Source organism: Amborella trichopoda, chromosome 6, assembly GCF_054954075.1.
Source record: "Amborella trichopoda isolate Santa Cruz 75 chromosome 6, AtrichopodaSantaCruz75HAP2 v2.0, whole genome shotgun sequence".
Classification (NCBI taxonomy): Eukaryota; Viridiplantae; Streptophyta; class Magnoliopsida; order Amborellales; family Amborellaceae; genus Amborella; species Amborella trichopoda.
In genome coordinates this window covers 52,924,209-52,944,823 of record NC_142341.1, presented here as the reverse complement: position 1 = coordinate 52,944,823, position 20,615 = coordinate 52,924,209, and the positions used below count along the sequence as shown (strand labels likewise).

General features: G+C 37.8%; 2 protein-coding genes and 3 pseudogenes across 2 annotated transcripts; 4 read left to right on the top strand and 1 right to left on the bottom strand.

Annotated features, from left to right (window-relative positions):
- Positions 1-242: 242 nt before the first annotated feature.
- Positions 243-11,379, bottom strand: MTSSB (mitochondrially targeted single-stranded DNA binding protein). The gene is made up of 7 exons (XM_011630379.3): positions 11,113-11,379; positions 10,695-10,770; positions 3,631-3,794; positions 2,907-3,115; positions 2,401-2,501; positions 974-1,033; positions 243-485 (listed from the first exon to the last, which is right to left on the bottom strand). The coding sequence occupies exons 2-7, from the start codon at positions 10,744-10,746 to the stop codon at positions 469-471; spliced, it is 603 nt and encodes a 200-aa protein (XP_011628681.1). The 5' UTR covers positions 10,747-10,770; positions 11,113-11,379; the 3' UTR covers positions 243-468.
- A 3,971-nt stretch (positions 11,380-15,350) lies between these two features.
- Positions 15,351-17,636, top strand: LOC18448565 (pentatricopeptide repeat-containing protein At5g19020, mitochondrial pseudogene; annotated as a pseudogene).
- Positions 17,637-17,704: 68 nt separating this feature from the next.
- LOC105421763 (pentatricopeptide repeat-containing protein At1g05750, chloroplastic-like) lies at positions 17,705-18,382 on the top strand. The gene has a single exon (XM_011630459.1). It carries the CDS (start codon positions 17,705-17,707, stop codon positions 18,380-18,382), a length of 678 nt encoding a protein of 225 aa, XP_011628761.1.
- A 116-nt stretch (positions 18,383-18,498) lies between these two features.
- LOC105421764 (pentatricopeptide repeat-containing protein At1g08070, chloroplastic pseudogene) lies at positions 18,499-19,107 on the top strand (annotated as a pseudogene).
- A 68-nt stretch (positions 19,108-19,175) lies between these two features.
- LOC105421765 (pentatricopeptide repeat-containing protein At5g19020, mitochondrial pseudogene) lies at positions 19,176-20,573 on the top strand (annotated as a pseudogene).
- The last annotated feature ends 42 nt before the right edge of the window (positions 20,574-20,615 follow it).

The following is a 20,615-nucleotide window of genomic DNA, read 5'->3' as shown; positions in this document are numbered from 1 at the left end:
TATTGGCAACATTTTGCTGATACTAGGGTTCATTTTTAAAGTTGCACCCGCCGATGTGGCCCATTTGGGTGCAACTCCAGGGCAGCTTTATTGCTACCAAGGAAAATAAGGCCAATAAAACTGGGCCTTAAGTAATGAGTGCAGACAAGGGAAGATCACTGTATGCTCACATGAATAAAGGAAAATAAGGCCAAGAAAACTGGGCCATAAGTAATGAGTGTAGACAAGGGAAGATCACTATATGCTCACATGAAAATCAAGCCCCAACTATTAGAAAATTTGGTACTCTTACAAAGCTTGACATTTCCTGCCGAAAAAATACAAGGAAAAAAGATACAAATTTGCAGAACAGTCCTCCCAAGAGAGAGACAGAGAGGGGTCTGGGCTTTGTGACCCATACAAACAAAAAAGAAAGAGAGGGACAATCCCTTCTTACCAGCATGTAATGATACAAGATTGCACCTCCCTTTAGAATAAGCCTTCCCCTGCAAACAATGGTAGAGCCATTACCCCAACAACACATCACAAAAATGCATGGAAACTAAAGAGTGCGTGTCGCGTGCTCTCATGGGAGTACAACCTACACTTACTCCCTCAGGCAAAAGACCTCTAGTTTTTTTATTTAAAATTTTTGGAATCTACATCACAATCATCAGATGAGTATTTCCTAAACACTTGGATCTGAGATCCAAAAATTGGACAGTCTATACTCAATTTAAGGACATCATTTTATTCATATGTATAGAAGTGTTCTATTATTGTTTTCTTTTCTTGTTGAGGATGGCCATTAAGTTGAGGATGTTACATCCCCAAAATTTGAGGCCCAAAAAATCTTCTAGGCAGGGTTTCACCCAAGGGAGTGTATAATCATTTGGCCAAACTGAAATATTTCAAAACGAGAGAGAGAGAGAGAGCGAGAGAGAGAGAGAGAGAGAGATTCAATGAAGCTGCAAATATGATCTGATTGTCATACTTAGTTCATCTAAAGAAATATTGCTGGCATCTGCAACTGCTTTAATCAACTGTAGTTTACCTGCAACAGCATTCCATGGAGAACCTCGTAAGGACATGCCACACATCATCATCATCCGAACCTTATCCCTTTTATTTGGGGGTCGGTTACATAAACTGATAATAGCTAAAGGAGCAGAACTTTTGCCCCATTCCTATCATGAATAGCCGACCCCAACTGGTTGCGATAAGACGTGGATGATGATGATGAACATAAATTGATAGAAAATCTCATCATATACAAAGCTCAACCCACAATTTGAATCACACCGAATAATAGTGATCAGTAACTACCAAAAGAAATAACGATTAGGAATAACAACAATGGTACTACCACAAGGTCTATGTAGATTACGGCCAAGGAGGACGCACCTAATAGTATTATGGGGTAGTTTGTGTTGCAGCTAGCTATTTTTTGATATGCTGAATCGCAGGGGAGGCCACCTAAGTTTTTTTATAATGTGTGCCTTGAACCTTCTTTATTTTCCTTTTAGAGATGAGCACCTGGCTGTGGGTAACCTTCTTTATTTTTCTTGTAGTGATGGAGCACCTCGCTTGTGGGTCACTAGGTTTATGTGCACCAAAAGGATGTGATGAAATTTTGTATCCAGCTAAAGTTAATTTAGACAAATGCAAATTATATGTTGCCAAAAAAAATTAACAGCTTTCGTATTAATAACAAGAGTAGGGTTCAAGGCCACTGCCCACCCACCTCTATAGAAATGAACCCTTGGCCTGGGTGGTTGGGGCGGTGGAACCACAGCACGATGTCAATGGTTCCATTACCATGTTGAAAAACTTGCAAAAAGAAAAAAGGTGCATCTAGGAATTCACCTTTTGTAGCAAGTCCACCATTACAAAATCCATCTTGGAGATGGATTTTGGATCCAAAATTCTACAGGTATATCAGCTTGAAATCCTCTATCCGAAATTAAAAATAATAACAATAATTTTGAGCCTTAAAAATGGTCCATCACATTTTTTTTTTGAAAAAGTTCATCGGATATACATTGTTTCTGGAGCTCCAAATTCATGGATCTGAGGTGGTAATAGTTTTCTAGTGATCTGGGAGGGGGTCCTAAAACCCTTGAAAACCAAGGCAGACACAGAGTTGGCATATGGATGAGTCTTTCTGAATAATAATTGTTAAGAACAACCATTATCATTTATCATCTACAAGAGAAATTTTGGTAAAACTAGTTATCAGCCAAATTTATCATGAAATGAGCAGCTAACTGATATTTCCATGGTTTTGAATATATTAAGAATATCTGCATATATCTTCAGTTTAAGTATCCCATTGCAACTTGAATTTTTTAATCAGTTTTTATTTCAGCAAAGGAAATGAAAGATTTGTAAACATCAAAGAGAAAAGCTTGGTTCACATACCATCACGCCTCACACAAATTTCTGGAACATTTCTAACTTGTCCATTAATGGTGTCATTGTAAACTCTGGTTTCAATGTCCCCCTCAACAAAAACCGACGCGCTGATAAGAAATACGACAGAAAGATAATTCTAATAAGCACTAATTTGAACAAAGCAAAGGCACGCAAGAAAGTAAATGTTGAAACATAAATAAATGGATCTAAAGGCAGAAGAAAACAAACTTCAATATTTTGATGAAATTACTTCAGCAAACTTAGTCTGGCAACCTTCTAGTGGAAACTCTCCCTTATGGCAGCTAAATGATTTATCATCAAAAAAGAAAAAAACTTAAGGGCAACAACATTGATTGGATTTCTTCCAGTGGTAACACTTAATCAAATGAAGAAGAACAATCTCTATGTGAGTGATAGTATGTATGCTAGTCTCTTTTCTTTATGTCAAATGTCCATTCTAACACATCTTACTCATGGATAAGAAATTCAGTAAAGAAAAAGCAAATTCATACTTCTTAACAAGTTGCTGAACAGCATAAGCTCCAAGCTGCTCGTTATGCACAGCAATTCTGTGCCATTGAGCCGGTCTTGGCAAGTGCTCAGATCCCAAAATCCTCTGGTCAAACATACCACCCGTTCCAACAGTGAATATGGTCACAGTCCGGCCATTTCGTAATATTTTCTGCACTGGAGGCTGCCCAATCTTCCCACAAATGATTGCCTACTAGCAAGACACATATTAATCAATTCTAACAAATCAAAGAAAATCAATGTATGTGCATCTTTTGCCTTTTAAGGAAAAATACTATCCATCCATCAATTGTGTGTGTATGATTTATTAAACTTCATAAGGTAGGCTGGAATATGAAATCCTTCACCGAAAAATTGTAGACACAAAGTAACCTAAAGCCATTGTTCAAAAATCATTTTTGGGTAGTGGTACTTTTCATCAAGAAATACCATGAACCGTTATTATTTACCACGAAAAGGCATTGCATACCACATACATGTAAATACTATTGTCCTCTTGACAGTTCGATCCCCATGAAGAATTTTACCTCTACTGTTCTTTTTGAGTTAACCTATGGTGTATTTTCATCATTGCTGATTATCAAATCACAAGTATGCCACCTGAAACTGATATGTAGTCGAAGGTAGGGGCATTTTTTTTACCCAAAACTTTACGTGAAGGGTTAAATAATTCACAGTAGGATGAACAGGTAAAAGAGCTAATACCTTGTGCACTCCTCTAAAAGCCCAGCCCCTTTTAGGGTCTACACCTTGTGGTTGTAATTCTCCTTTGTTGGGGATAAAATCCTCATCCTTCAAATCTCCATGGCTATTTTCATACTCATCAAATGACATAGTCGAATGCCATAATACTGATCTTCTACATGAGCCTACATCGGCAGAACCAATGAAGGTATTATTCACAATCTTCTGACATTTTCAGAAAAAGAAAAATGACAATTGCTTACATTTTCAGAAACTACTGTGCATAAAGGAGTGTGAAAGTTGAATAATGACAGGAAAAAAATACGGTTATTGGGAAATTTTCTAACAAACAAGAAAAGGGTTCACTTCTCTTGAATGTGAATATATGCAAAACCGTTCAAGCATACATCTCTAGAAGCAATAATATTAATTTGGCATCACGGTGATATACAAAGTAAGCCTAACACTCGAGAAACCAACCATAGTTGTACAATGCTATAAGCTATTAAATTTTCCTGTAGTAGAGCTACAGAAAACAATCCTAACGCTTTTCTTAACTTCAAATAAGAATGAAAGGCTTCTGAATGAAGCATTATCAATTGCATGGAAAAACCGGAGACAGGTTAATGGTTTTCCAGACAATAATAAGCTAGATCACATGGAATAGATCAAAATGAAAAATACTTGAGAATTTTGGAGGAGCAATCTGAGATTGGATGGTGAATGAATTACTTGAAGGCACAAAGCTAACTGAAGTACTGCATATGCTTAGTTGCATACTTAAATGCCTCCCAATATGTACTAAGACACACTAGTGGCAAACTATGACTAACAATACTACGAAATAGGTACCAACGAAATAAACCATTTCCTCATCCTTTCTTTCAGAGAAGAAAAAGAAAGAACAAGGCATAAGCAAGAATATAGATCTAAAAAACACCAATTAATTCCTTCTTAAGTATTTATCAATTGATCACTTACTTGAAAGACCAACCAAATTGCACTTGAGGCACCAGAACAACCATTTGCATCCCCTAATATTTGTAATAGAAGGTGTATCATAAGCTTTGCATCCCCTAATATTTGTATTCTAAGTAACACTTTGTATGTGCACCCTTTGACAATGATTAAAAAAATTCAAACTCACTATAAAAGCAACCAGTGATTCAAAATTTCATGTCCGACGCAGGGTGTAAAAGGATGGCTGGCAATTCGGGGGCAAAAAACCCCGGACTGCTCAAGTCTACCGATCTTCTATTTTTCATGTTAAACATAACCTAGTCGGATTCATGAACTGCCAGAGTTAAGAGTGAGGGAATCGGAATCAGACCATGCCGAGTTGGTGTGGGATTCCACTCTCAAATGACTGAAAGAAACACTCGACATGCTATCAAAGAACATAGAGCTATATAGACCTTTTACATGTATAACTTGTACGGTTGTACCTGACCAATAGCAGCCCTTTTTTAATATAAATGTTGAGAGAGAGATAGAGAGGGAAGAGGGAGAGAGCGACTAAAAAGGTGATGCAGCTACTCCCCAGCCAAAACCAATGGTTCATGGTTGGGCAAAGAAAGGTCATAGGACCAGGGGGGGCAAAAGGGGGCAAAAGGGGGCAAAAATTGTAATTAAGAAAGTTATTTTGGGTTTTTATTTTTAATTTAGTTGCTATTTCTGATATTGTTAGGTGCAGGGTCGGTCATTTATTTTCAAGTTAATAATAGATGGATACGATTAAATAGAATTAATAGCTAGGATTTCTTAGGAGCTTTTTAGGGTTTTGAGTTTGCTTAAATACTTGTTATTGAAAGGTTTTAGGAGAGATCCCCACAAAATTTGGAGGTGGATTCCCCATGGCTTTACTAATTTTCTTCCTTCTCTACTCCCTTTGCCCTTTAACACTTCTTATTTTATTGAGTTTTTGCAAATTAAAGTGCGGATTTGTAAAGAATCAAATCCTAATTTGCATCAAGTGCTACCAGAGCAAGTTTATGAAGCCTTCAAAAGGACATAAGCCACGAAAAATTAAGCGTGTTGACTCAAGTAGTTCAAGCCCTAGCAGAGAGGGTAGATAACCAACGTAGGAAGTTGGTAAACTTTGGTGTAGAAGGTATCCAGAGACGAATGTTGGAGTTCAAGGCCATGTGATGAAAGAGGCAACTTGCATCTCGTTCCTAACTATCCTCGCACAGCCCCAATCGAAATCTTTGATTTTTGGAAGGGGAAAGGGAACCTAGAATCAAAATTGATATTCCCGAGTTCCATGGCTTACTTCATGTGGATGCTTTTCTTGATTAGTTAAGTGACGTTGAGATAGTATTTGAAAATAAGGATATTGCCAATCACAAAAAGGTGAAATTAGTAGCAACTAAATAAATCGGTCATCCTTTGGCATGGTGGGCTGATTTACAACAAGAATGTCTTCAAGAAGGCAAGGAGAAAATTAATTCATGGGAGAAGATGAAGACAAAGTTATGTCAAAAGTTCTTCTTACCAGTGAATTATGCTTGAATCCTTGGCCCCACAAAAATTCGTTGAGATTTCCGATTGAATACAAGGTGTCAAAATCTTAGGCAAAGGGAAAAATCAGCGAGTGAGCACACTAAAGAATGTTATACTTTGATATCTAGGGCAAGTTTACAAGAGTTTTGAGGATCAAAAGATAAGTCGTTACTTGAATGGGCTAAATCAGGATATCTTGAATGTACTGGCTTTCAAATATGTTTAAGGTATTTGATGCCTACACATTGGGCCTCAAGGAAGAGGAACTTATCAATCTAGGCATTGTGAGGAAGGTTTTAGTCCCGAGAGGCTCTATAGTCCTGGGAGGCTCTACTTCTACATCAGGGTAGTAAGTTTTGACCTTTAGAAGACCACCTAAAAGCGTGGGAACCAAGTCTCTAAGCGTTTCCTAACTAGGTAAAACCTTAACTTTGGGGGGAGTACGTGTTGGGAGGGGGGTAATAATACCTAAACACGTTGTGAAGATATCAAATTGTGTGTTTGAGGTGCCAACAACCAGGGCATAGAGCATATAGTTGCCCTTCACATCAACTTGGTATCAAAGTCAATTTGGCAGAAGAAAAATATGGAGTTAAAGTTGCTGAAAATAACCTATGAGGTAGAGGGTGATATTGGGACAAGCCACTCTTATGAAGTGACTGGCTCTCTCATGAGTATCAATGAGAATTAGCACGGAGATGAACGAGGTGAAACCATAGTCGTCCAACAAACCATGCTCTCAACTGCAAGACCATTTGATGAAGAGAAGTGGCTTCAACACAATATTCTTCAAACCACTTCCACATTAGGAAGTCAGTCAGGCACAATATTAAATGATAGTGGGAGTAGTGAAAATATTGTGTCTATGGAGATGGTGAGAAAACATAAATTGAAGGAGCACAAATATCCACGTTCATATCAAATTCAATAGTTCAAAAAAGGAGGTCAGCTACCAATTCTTACTCGATATTTCGTATCGTCTTCTATTGGTGCTAATTATAAAGATGAAGTATGGTGTGATATAGCACCCATAGATGCATGCCACATCTTACTTGGTAGGCTACAACATTTTGATCAGGATATGGTGTATAAGACTAGACCACATACTTATTCCTTTGTCAAGGATAGCATTAACAACAATACACTCCACTCTATGAAGAAACTTCTTACACCCAAATCTACTAAAGAAGCGGATCCAAAATTGCTTCATGTGGGAAAATTCGAAGAGGACAACAACAATATGTATGTGATTTATGTGTTGCTAGCAAAAGAAAATTATGTACCTACTTTAATTCCTAAGTCTCTAGAGCCTCTACCTAAGAAGTACAAAGACTTGATGCTGGAAGAAATGCCTGATGGATACAGATTGAACATCACATTGATTTAGTGTTTCCAGCCTACCAAATTTTGCCTATTACTGAATGAGCCCCTATGAAACATGAGGAGTTACATAGACAAGTTGTTGATTTTCTTAAAAAGGGTTTGATTCCAAAAAGCATATCACCATATGCCTAACTCTCAAAAAGGATGGTTCATGAAGGAGACGCATGGATGGTCAAGTGATTAAGAAAATTACAATCAAATACCGATTACATACCTAGGCTCGATGACATGTTAGATTTGCTTCATGGGGCCAAAGTTTTCTTAAAGATCAATTTAAAGAGTGGTTACCATCAAATATGGATTCGTCCAAGGGATGAACGGAAGACTGCATTCAAAACTCAACATGGACTCTACGAGCGGTTGATGATGCCATTTGGGCTTTCTAATGCACTAAGCACCTTCATGCACCTAATGACTATGGTATTTCATTCCTTTATTGGTAAATTTGTTGTGGTTTAATTTGATGATATCTTCGTTTTCAGTGCCAACCCAAATGATCATGATAATCTTAACCACTTAGAACAAGTATTTGATGTATTAAATAAGGAATATTTTTTGTGAATTTTTTTTTAAAAAAGCTCCTTTATCTAGGACAATGGTATCTTTTTGGGGTATGTCATTTCATCCGAGGGCATCAAGGTGAACCAAGAAAAGGTGAAGGCCATAGCTGAGTGGCATGTGCCAAATTCACTTGTGAAATGTGCTCTTTTCATGACCTAGAGACCTTATTGCGGCTTTATTAGAAATTTAAGCACACTAATGGCACCAATGACCATTTGTATGAGGGACGGAAAGTTTTCATGGAGTCCCGCTACTGATAAGAGCTTCACTTTAATTCAACCTAAGACGATGCAAGCACCAATACCCGCATTACTAGATTTATCCGAGGTGTTCGAAGTTGAAACCGATGCATCAAACGTTGGCATAGGAGCAGTTCTAAGTCAAGAGGAGCGACCAATGCCTTTCTTTAGTGAGAAGTTGAATGATGAACATAAGAAGTATTCGATCTATGACCTTGAGTTTTATGTAGTGGCGCAAGACTTCCACAACTAGAGGCAATACTTGATCCATAGGGAGTTTACTCTATACTCAAATCATGAAGCACTTCGGCACTTGAGTTCTCAAAAGAAGTTAGTCAATGCTTTAAATAGAAGGGTGGCTTTGCATGGGGTTTGAAATGATAAAATACCAATATAAGGATTATCCAATTTACAGCAAGGTCCTAAAAAAATGTGTTGAAGGGCGAGACCCCATGGAAGAGTACCTAACGTATGTTTGTTATTTATTTAAGGGTGTACGTTTATGCATAACGTATGTTTGTTATTTATTTAAGGGAGAAGATAATTATGGAGCTTCGCAATGGAGGCTTAGGTGGACACTTAGGACACAACAAAGCTACGTATGTGAGGGAAGAAACATATTTTTGGCCATGCATGCGAAGGGATGTTGACAGATTTGTGGTTGAATGTTCAATTTGCCGTATTAAAAGGTCACACACAAAATATGGATGTTTGTACTCCCCTCCCTATTCCAGATGCCCCAAGGGTTGATACCTCTATGTACTTCATACTTGCACTCCTGCAAACCATATGAGGTACAGACCCTATATTTGTTGAAGTTGATCGATTTTCCAAAAATTGCACATTCTATTCCTTGTGGGAAAACTAATGGATGTTACGCCAATATCTTATTCAAAGAGATCATGAGGCTACATAGTATCCCCTTGTCCATTACATTTATTGAAATACGAAGTTCTTGAGTCATTTTTGGTGCACTTTGTGGAAGCACTTGGGAACTAAGCTTCAATTTTCTCGCACTAATCACCCTAAAACAAATTAAAAAACTAAGGTGGTGAATAGGAGCCTCGGTAATCTCTTGAGGAGTATTGTTGGTGATAATATATATCAGTGGAACATCGTTTTACCCCAGGTCGAATTTGTTTACAAGAGTTCGGTGAATCTGTCAATGGGAAAATCACCAGTTGAGATTGTTAATGGGAGGACTCTTAATTATGTGCTCGACCTAATGCCATTACTAGTACAAGGCAAGGCAACTGATGATGTTGATACTTTTGTTGAGCATATACGAGACTCAAAGCCCAAATCAAGAAGAAAATTGAAGACAGTAATGCAAAGTATCGAGAAGCTTCAAATGGGCATCAGAGAAAGAAGATTTTCAAAGAATGTGACTTAGTAATTGTGTACTTGCAAAAAGAGAGGTTTCCAATGAGAACCTACAATAAGCTCAAGTCCAAAAAGGTGAGCTCCAACCGAATTTTAAAGAAATATAAGAATAATGCATATGAGGTGGAAGTACCAAAGGCATTAGTTATCTCATCGGTGTTTAATGTTGCAAATTTATTTGAATTTCATGGAGGCCCTTTAGAAGCCCGAGAAGAATTAGTTGTTGGTATGATCAAACAACAACTGATGAAAAAAGGAAGAAGAAATTGAGAAAGTTGAAAGCTTTCAAACTCGAAAGGGTTCATTTAGCCAATATCTAGATTCTAGTCAAATGGAAGGGAAGGCCATATCTCAATAGCATGTGGATTTCTAAGGAAGATTTCAAGAGGGTGGATCCAAATCCAAATCCATATCCCCTATATGCTGAAGACAACTCGTCGGAGTCGAGTTCCTTTCAACTGGGGGTGAATGATGTAGCCATTCCCCAGCCACAACCAATAGTTCGTGGCTAGGCAAAGAAAGGTTGTATGACCATGGGAGCCAAAAGGGGACGACAAACATTGTAATTAAGAAATTTATTTTGGGTTATTTTTCATGTTGTTAGGGGCAGGCTTAGTCATTTATTTTTCAGTTAATAATATATTATTTTTCAGTTATTAATAGATGGCTAGGATTAAATAGAATGAATGGGTAGGATTTCTCATGAGCTTTTTAGGATTTTGAGTTTGCTTCAATGCATGTTACTAAAGGGTTTTAGCAGAGATCCATTATTATTTTCCTAGAGAAATTTTGAGTTAATAAAATTTGTACGTGGATTCCTCGCTGCTTTGCTAATTTTCTTGTTTCTTTTACTCCCTTTCCCCTCAAGTCTTGTTATTTTATTGAGTTTTAATGAATTAAAAGTGCTGGTTAATGAAGAATCAAACCCTAATTTGCATCAAAAGGAAAAATGGAGATGATACATAGTAGAGGAGGATAAATCCCAAATATACAGTTTCATGAAAGCCAAGAAACTACCTAGGGCATAGCTGGTTATAATGGGAACTTTCCTCATTGCAGATGATATCATGACGGATTTATCTCAAAGGAAATTCTGCAAAAAAAGAAAACTGCAATTATAAAAACCTCACATAAAAAATTCAACAAGCAATTGTAAGCTCCAAACGGTAAAAAAAAAAATGCATTTATCATCCAAACTGTGACCTAAAATATACTTATCCAACAATTTTTCCATTTCAAAAGGCAAATAACCTGCAAAAGCTAGCGCTGATTCTCCATTATGAGCTCTTAACCTTCTCTATTACCAAAAGATCCAGAAAAAATCTAAAATAAACTAGAAATGGAAACTTTGAATTCTAATTTCTAACTAAAAGGAAAAACTAAAAAACAAAAACAAAATTTGAGTTTTATTATCATAGCTTTCCTAAATCCACACCTTAGAATCAGGAGAACCAAAAGTATTCTGACCCCTAATCTTCAAATGCGCACCACCATATTTCGTAGCAAGAAAAAAGCCCGAAACCCTGACGCTAGGTTGCTCTAAACCCTAAACCCCAGAAGAGAGCAAACACAGAGGCAAAGCCATGAAAAATGAATTGAATTCAGCTAGAAGACAGCCCCCGGCATATAGGCGAATGACAGCAAAGGACACAGTATGCATAGCTTTTACTTTTTGGGGTGCTTTGTGCTCCCTGCGGGAGCAGGTTGTATTATTTCTCCCTCTTGCATTTTCTAGTTTAGGGGGCTTGCTTTAGAATCAAAATGAGTTTTTTCAAGAGAAATAAATCTCACCGTTCAAAAATTGAAATTTCCTTTTTCAATTTTAAGATCTTTGCTTTTTTGGAAATTTACAAGACATTTCAATTTATTTTTAAAATTTAAAAATAGTCTCTTATATTTCATGTTTTATGCTTAAGTTGCAATTTTGAGATCGTGTGGTATAATTAATTTTAAAGAAATTATAAAAAATATACCTTGTTTTTTGGTAGATCAATGGGGAATACAAGCCCTTACCCGTTTTTAGGAATAATTAGCAGTTTTCGAATGCGCCAATAGGAATGATAACCTAGATCGGTAACTGAGGCTCAAGTAGTGTTTCTATCACGACCTCAACCCCATTCCCAAAAAAAATATAGTTTAATTTTTGGATTATTAAAAATAAACTTCCAATTTTTTAAGACCTCATCCATGCCATTTTTTTTTACTTTTTACTTTTTTTTTTTACCAAAATAGCATTCACGGTAGTCTTAAGAATCTTGAAGACATCACGGTATGATCATGGGTGGTTTAATATTTTGAGACATCACCGCCCTTAAACAGCCATTGTTAAGAAGCATCATGGCATTTAAAAACCTGTGATGGTTGTTAAGGCAACACGGCACTCAAAAAAAGCCATGATACTTGGATGAAAGTATAACGGTTAAATTAGAATCGACAGTCCAATAAACCATCATGGTTCTTGAAGTGTTGTGATGCATCAAATTTACACACACGCCAAGACCATCACGGTTTTCACTAGTATGTGATGCCTTCACGACTCTGAGACTACCACGAAGGTTACTCTCATCTTCTCCACCAAAAAAGGAGTATGGAAGTGGCTTTGGAAAGTTTTGGGTTTATTTTCAATAATCTAAAAGTTATGGTATATTTTTTATAACTTCCCTAAAAAAAAATTTGCTATTTTTGTTATTAAATTTTTTTATATTTTGTATAGATGAGAAGTGTATATGTCCCAAATTTGAGCTCTCATATGTAGAAAAAACTCAGCAAAACAATAGAGTAGAATGTTCATTTACTCCCTCGAATAAAACCTTATTTGGAATTATTTGTAAGGCCTCAAAATTTGGGGATGTACCATCTTCAACCTATAGATTAACTTTAGTTAAAAAAACAAAAATCCAACTTATACCCTCTATGTGAAGGAAAAAAATAATGCCTCGAGATTAGATAGTGACCATCCAATTTTTAAATAGTGAGATATGAGTATTAGATACTCAAATTTTAATATTTTTTTATAGAATAATCATCTAGTAATTCTTAATAGTTCCTAAAATTTCAAATTAAAAAAAACAATCCCTGAGTAGAAGTAAACTACAACCACACACCCTTAAAAGGCGGGGCTTGTATCAACTATGAAACGCAGTGTTCTACCTGTAAGTTTTGAAAATGGAAAATAAATTTTTTCAACTATGAACCGCACTATTCTACCCGTAAGTTTTGAAAATGGAAAATAACTTTTTTGGGATTGTATATGAAGATACCATTTACCTGTTGTACAAAGAGGTCACAATTGCTTAAAACCATCCGATGTGAAATTTGATAGTTTGATGATGTCACACAGTTCGATAATTTTTTTTTAAAACTTTGTGTTTGGTCATTGGAATAAATATAATCACCTAATTTCACATCGGAATGTCAAGATTAATGGTAACCACCTTATACTTATCCATTCCTTTTGTAATTTTTTTTTTTTTTTTTTTTTTGAGTAAAACATGCAAGTATAATTATAATTGCTTTAAATTGATGGTTAGGTTGAGGATGTTGCATCCTCTGAATTGAAGGATTACAAGGCGCCCATCAAAGGAAACATATATTCGCGGGATTTTTTTATTTTTAAGATGTGGTTTGGTATGACCAAGAATTACCCGAGTTAGACCCTGTTAAGTTTGAGCCCGATTCCAGTTTTCTAATAAATAGTGCGTCCCATTTGATGGATGATCCAATTGCTTTTAAGACCTCAAAACTTATTTTATTTTTCTTATTATTTTTTTAAAAATTCATAAACCCCAAATCAGACTTTTTGAGGAATTTATCAAAATAAATCTGAAAAACTATTTAACATGTATTTTTTAATTTCAAACCAAAATATACAAATTAGAATAGTTGAAAAAAATAAAGAAAATGTTAAATAGTTGTAAAGGAAGGTATATTTTGTATAAGTTTCTTATTTTATCTATATACTCATGTTGGGGATTTAATTCAAAATAAGGTACCCATGATGAACTGAATTTGACCACCTTAGTAAATTTTTGATGGGTGAGGTTTGTATATGGTGTTCACTTTTACCTCTAAATTTGGGCAAGCTTTATATGCTTCCTCTATAATATCGTAATTCTATCCCCCCTTTATCTAACTGTCTATTCTGAATGGAGGGTTAAGATCATCTCAATCACAATGTCACATCTCTATATTATTTTATTTTTAATTTTTTTTTTATGAACTATTTTGACACCAAATTTTGGGCGTCCATTCCTCTATGAAACTCGCACTAGTGAAAAAAATAAAAAAATATTAAAATAGAATGACCAAAATACCCCTAAAAGTTTTAAAGGGTATTTTGATCATTATATTTTATTGAAAAAATATTTTTAATACTTTTTATAGGTGCGCCCCAATGAAAAGATGACATGTATCAAATTTCATATTCATACAAATTGTATAAAAAATGCTAAAAATAAAATACTTTGAGACATCGAATCTAAGAACAAACGCTGAGTGACTCTCTTGATCAAAATTGGACTGCTAGATGATAGGAGGAGGATAGAACTTCTATGTTGTAGAGAAAGCATATAAACCTTTCCCATTTTGTCAAAAAATGTAGTTTCAATGTTGGAAACTCTACAATAGCTTGAAACTTTATTCATCCTTGATTATAAAAGGAAAATTGTCTCATACGGGCTGGACCGTATAACTACATATGCGGTCAAAAAAATGTGAAGCATCCATCTTAAAGATGGATGCAAGTAGGTGTTCCATTTAAAAACAAAGGAATCTACCGATCCAAATGTTTTCTTACTAGAATTATTATTTCTTATTTTTAATATTTATTTATTTATTCGTATTCATGATCTCCATGTTAGAAATTATGTCCTTAAAAACTCAGTCAAAAAATCCATCTAAAAAATACATTTATTAGTAGACGTGGATTTCTACATATACAAGCTTGGCCACATAGAATCTAGTTCCATTATAAAATTTAAGATCCCAAAAACAATGTTCGTCTAGCATATCTATAAATACCTAAAAATCTTAAAATAAAAAAAAAAAGCTGTTCAAACAACTTTTTACAAAATGCACGATTGGACTTTAAATTATTTTTCGTCTTTATATCCATGCATTCTGAAGTTCAATTGGGAAGTTCTCCAATTTAGAATATTTTTTTCTACTTAATTTTCGACGAGGTGCTACTTACTTCAATAGTATAACGTTGCAGCCTTACACAGACTTCCTCCAACAATTCAACTTGACCTGCTTTATTTATTTATTTATCGTAGAAATTCTGATGTACAAATCTGAAACAGTGAATAATTTTTACTTCCCTCTCTCTGTAAACACGAGAGAGGGTCAGAGGGGGGAGATTCCACATTTTTATACAGAGAGAGAGAGGGTCAGAGGGGGAAGATTCCACATTTTTATAGAGAGAGAGAGAGGGAGAGAGAGTGCTATACGTGCCTGATGCAGAGAGATCGCTCCCTGATGCGAACAACTGATGCTTTGATGCAGAGAGAGATCGATCCCTGATGCGAACAACTGATGCTTTTTGTACATAAGCCTCTTACAATCACATCCCCATAGTCTAAATGACACTTGTTCTTTGGGTAAATTTCCAGATGCTTGTGAGCATGTTTTATCTAGACATCATAGAGATTTTGAAAAGTTACCTGAGAAAAAAGCATGAATATGAACACAATCAGGAAACCATATTACCAATTCAGTCGTCTCATCGATTTCACCGCCACCACTCTCATCAATTCTTGTAACACCATGAGAGAGATATTGCAGGTCCATGGCCAAATGGTCACAAGGGGCGAAACCGGTGACCCGAATAACCTTGGCCGCATCGTTTATTTATTCATCGAATCGAAGTTCAGAAACTTAGGCTATGCCGAATTGCTTTTTTATCATTCCGATAATCTCAACACCTTCATATGGAACACCATGATAAAAGGTTACACAGCAGAGCATTTACCTGAAAGAGCTTTCTCTCTCTACTCTCTCATGCTCCAAAAGTCATTCAAACCAGATAACTATACGTACCCATTTCTCCTCAAAGCCTGCATGGGCTTTTCCCAGTTCAGGACAGGCAAACAAGTACATGGGCAGGTTGTGAAGAATGGCTTAGAGAGAGAAACCTTTGTCACTAACAATCTGATTTATATGTATGCTAGTTCTAGACAGATGGAATGTGCACAGAGATTGTTTGATGAAAGCCATAATAGTTCGGATCCACCTATGTGGAATTCACTCATTAGTGGGTATCTTGAAAATGGATTTGTTGAAATTGCAATGTGGCTGTTTGGTGAGATGCCTGATAAAAATTTGGTTTCTTGGAGCATTATGATCAGTGGGTTTGAGCGCATGGGTCTTCATGGAGAGGCAATGAGGTTTTTCAGTGACATGATTGTTAAAAGAGAAGAGATTGATGGGGTTTTAATGGCAATTGTGGTTTCAGCCTGTGCGAATTCAGGTTTGCTAGAAGAAGGTAAGAGACTCCATTGTTATGCCATAAAGAAGCTCCCTCTGCAAAAAGATGAGTTCTTGCTGAATGGCTTTGTCAACATGTATGCGAAATGTGGGTGCATGGAGAATGCATGCCTTCTGTTTGATAGGCTCCCTCGAAGAGATTTAATCACATGGAATGCTATGATCCACGGCTATTTAAGGCACCGCCTCATATCGAATGCATATGAACTCTTCACAGAGATGCCCCAAAGAGATGTTGTGTCATGGTCCACAATGATATCGGGTTATTCGCAGAGTGGGTTTCACACTGATGCCTTGAAACTGTACTTAGACATGAGAATTGTGGGGTTTGAAGTGAATGAAATCACAATTGTTAGTGTGCTTTCTTCTTGCACTAAGTTACAAGAATTCAAAGAAGGGGAAAAGGTCCATGCCCACATGATTAAGAGTGGATTGAAGGGTCTGGACACTAAACTCAAAAATGGGTTGGTCTATTTGTATGCAGGGTGTCGAAGAATGGACTCTGCATTGGAGCTTTTCCGAGAATCCGATCAAGATGTGGTGGCTTGGTGTGCTCTGATTGTGGGTTTTGCAAGGTCTGGTTTTGTCGACTTTTCTCGCCGACTCTTTGATAAAATGCCTCATAGAGATGCCATTGCTTGGGGTACCATGATATCGAGTTACACTAATTGTGAACGGCTCAATGAAGCCTTAAATCTCTTCAAAGAGTTGGAATGCTCACAAATCGAGCCTGAGGAGGCATCCATGGTGAGCTTATGCACTGCTTGTGCTCGGTTGGCCAGTCTAGAACAAGCGACAAAGGTTCACAATTACATCAAAAAGACAAAGATCTCACCGAGTAGCAATCTTTCCACTGCCTTAATAGATATGTATGTTAAGTGTGGGAACATAGAATATGCTCTAAAGCTCTTTCAATCGCTAAATGACAATAAGAATGTGTCTATATGGAACGCTATGATAGGGGGGCTCGCAATGAATGGTCGTAGTAAAGAAGCCTTGGGGCTTTTCTCAGAGATGGAAAGAACCAATATCAAGCCTGATGAGATTACATTTGTAGGAGTTCTAAGTGCATGTCGGCATGGTGGGCTCATAGATGAGGCATGGCATATTTATGATAAAATGAATAGGGTCTATGGAATCGAGCCTGGGGTTGAGCACTATGGGTGCATGGTGGACCTCATAAGTCGACTTGGGCGCTTATCAGAGGCTGAGGATCTGACAGCAAAGATGACCATGAGGCCCCAGGTTTCAACTTGGGGTGCATTATTGGCTGCTTGTAAAATTCATGGAGATGTGAAATTAGGGGAGAGAGTAGCTAAGCACCTTTTAAAGCTTGATCCGAACCATGTTGGATGCAGAGTGATGCTTTCCAATCTCTATGCAGAGGCAGGCTTTTGGGACAAGGTAGCTGAAGTGAGAAGAGGAATGAAGAGTCTTTCAAAGACCCCAGGGTGGAGCTTGATTGAGGTTGAATAAGAAGCTTCTTTGTTGAAGCCCCAAAGTTGATGGTGGATTCATAGTAATCTGTGCACTTTAATGTCAACATGTATGCGAAATGTGGGTGCATGGAGAATGCATGCCTTCTGTTTGATAGGCTCCCTCGAAGAGATTTAATCGCATGGAATGCTATGATCCACGGCTATTTAAGGCACCGCCTCATATCGAATGCATATGAACTCTTCACAGAGATGCCCCAAAGAGATGTTGTGTCATGGTCCACAATGATATCGGGTTATTCGCAGAGTGGGTTTCACACTGATGCGTTGAAACTGTACTTAGACATGAGAATTGTGGGGGTTGAAGTGAATGAAATCACAATTGTTAGTGTGCTTTCTTCTTGCACTAAGTTGCAAGAATTCAATGAAGGGGAAAAGGTCCATGCCCACATGATTAAGAGTGGATTGAAGGGTCTGAACGCTAAGCTTAAAAATGGGTTGGTCTATTTGTATGCAGGGTGTCGAAGAATGGACTCTGCATTGCAGCTTTTCAGAGAATCCGATCAAGATGTGGTGGCTTGGTGTGCTCTGATTGTGGGTTTTGCAAGGTCTGGTTTTGTCGACTTTTCTCGCCGGCTCTTTGATAAAATGCCTCATAGAGATGCCATTGCTTGGGGTACCATGATATCGAGTTACACTAATTGTGAACGGCTCAATGAAGCCTTAAATCTCTTCAAAGAGTTGGAATGCTCACAAAAATCGAGCCTGAGGAGGCATCCATGGTGAGCTTATGCACTGCTTGTGCTCGGTTGGCCAGTCTAGAACAAGCGACAAAGGTTCACAATTACATCAAAAAGACAAAGATCTCACCGAGTAGCAATCTTTCCACTGCCTTAATAGATATGTATGTTAAGTGTGGGAACATAGAATATACTCTAAAGCTCTTTCAATCGCTAAATGACAATAAGAATGTGTCTATATGGAACGCTATGACAGGGGGGCTCACCATGAATGGTCGTAGTAAAGAAGCCTTGGGGCTTTTTTCAGAGATGGAAAGAACCAATATCAAGCCTGATGAGATTACATTTGTAGGAGTTCTAAGTGCATGTCGGCATGGTGGGCTCATAGATGAGGCATGGCATATTTATGATAAAATGAATAGGGTCTATGGAATCGAGCCTGGGGTTGAGCACTATGGATGCACGGTGGACCTCATAAGTCGACTTGGGCGCTTATCAGAGGCTGAGGATATGACAGCAAAGATGACCATGAGGCCCCAAGTTTCAACTTGGAGTGCATTATTGGCTGCTTGTAAAATTCATGGAGATGTGAAATTAGGGGAGAGAGTAGCTAAGCACCTTTTAAAGCTTGATCCGAACCATGTTGGATGCAGAGTGATGCTTTCCAATCTCTATGCAGAGGCAGGCTTTTGGGACAAGGTAGCTGAAGTGAGAAGAGGAATGAAGAGTCTTTCAAAGACCCCAGGGTGGAGCTTGATTGAGGTTGAATGAGAAGCTTCTTTGTTGAAGCCCCAAAGTTGATGGTGGATTCATAGTAATCTGTGCACTTTAATGTCAACATGTATGCGAAATGTGGGTGCATGGAGAATGCATGCCTTCTGTTTGATAGGCTCCCTCGAAGAGATTTAATCGCATGGAATGCTATGATCCACGGCTATTTAAGGCACCGCCTCATATCAAATGCATATGAACTCTTCACAGAGATGCCCCAAAGAGATGTGTCATGGTTTACAATGATATCGGGTTATTCGCAGAGTGGGTTTCACACTGATGCGTTGAAACTGTACTTAGACATGAGAATTGTGGGGGTTGAAGTGAATGAAATCACAATTGTTAGTGTGCTTTCTTCTCGCCCTAAGTTGCAAGAATTCAAAGAAGGGGAAAAGGTCCATGCCCACATGATTAAGAGTGGATTGAAAGGTCTGGACGCTAAGCTCAAAAATGGTGTGGTCTATTTGTATGCAGGGTGTCGAAGAATGGACTGTGCATTGGAGCTTTTCCGAGAACCCGATCAAGATGTGGTGGCTTGGTGTGCTCTGATTGTGGGTTTTGCAAGGTCTGGTTTTGTCGACTTTTCTCGCCGGCTCTTTGATAAAATGCCTCATAGAGATGCCATTGCTTGGGGTACCATGATATCGAGTTACACTAATGGTGAACGGCTCAATGAAGCCTTAAATCTCTTCAAAGAGTTGGAATGCTCACAAATCGAGCCTGAGGAGGCATCCATGGTGAGCTTATGCACTGCTTGTGCTCGGTTGGCCAGTCTAGAACAAGCGACAAAGGTTCACAATTACATCAAAAAGACAAAGATCTCACCGAGTAGCAATCCTTCCACTGCCTTAATAGATATGTATGTTAAGTGTGGGAACATAGAATATGCTCTAAAGCTCTTTCAATCGCTAAATGACAATAAGAATGTGTCTATATGGAACGCTATGATAGGGGGGCTCGCAATGAATGGTCGTAGTAAAGAAGCCTTGGGGCTTTTCTCAGAGATGGAAAGAACCAATATCAAGCCTGATGAGATTACATTTGTAGGAGTTCTAAGTGCATGTCGGCATGGTGGGCTCATAGATGAGGCATGGCATATTTATGATAAAATGAATAGGGTCTACGGAATCGAGCCTGGGTTTGAGCACTATGGGTGCATGGTGGACCTCATAAGTCGACTTGGGCGCTTATCAGAGGCTGAGGATCTGACAGCAAAGATGACCATAAGGCCCCAAGTTTCAACTTGGGGTGCATTATTGGCTGCTTGTAAAATTCATGGAGATGTGAAATTAGGGGAGAGAGTACCTAAGCACCTTTTAAAGCTTGATCTGAACCATGTTGGATGCAAAGTGATGCTTTCCAATCTCTTTGCAGAGGCAGGCTTTTGGGACAAGGTAGCTGAAGTGAGAAGAGGAATGAAGAGTCTTTCAACGACCCCAGGGTGGAGCTTGATTGAGGTTGAATGAGAAGCTTCTGTGTTGAAGCCCCAAAGTTGATGGTGGATTCAT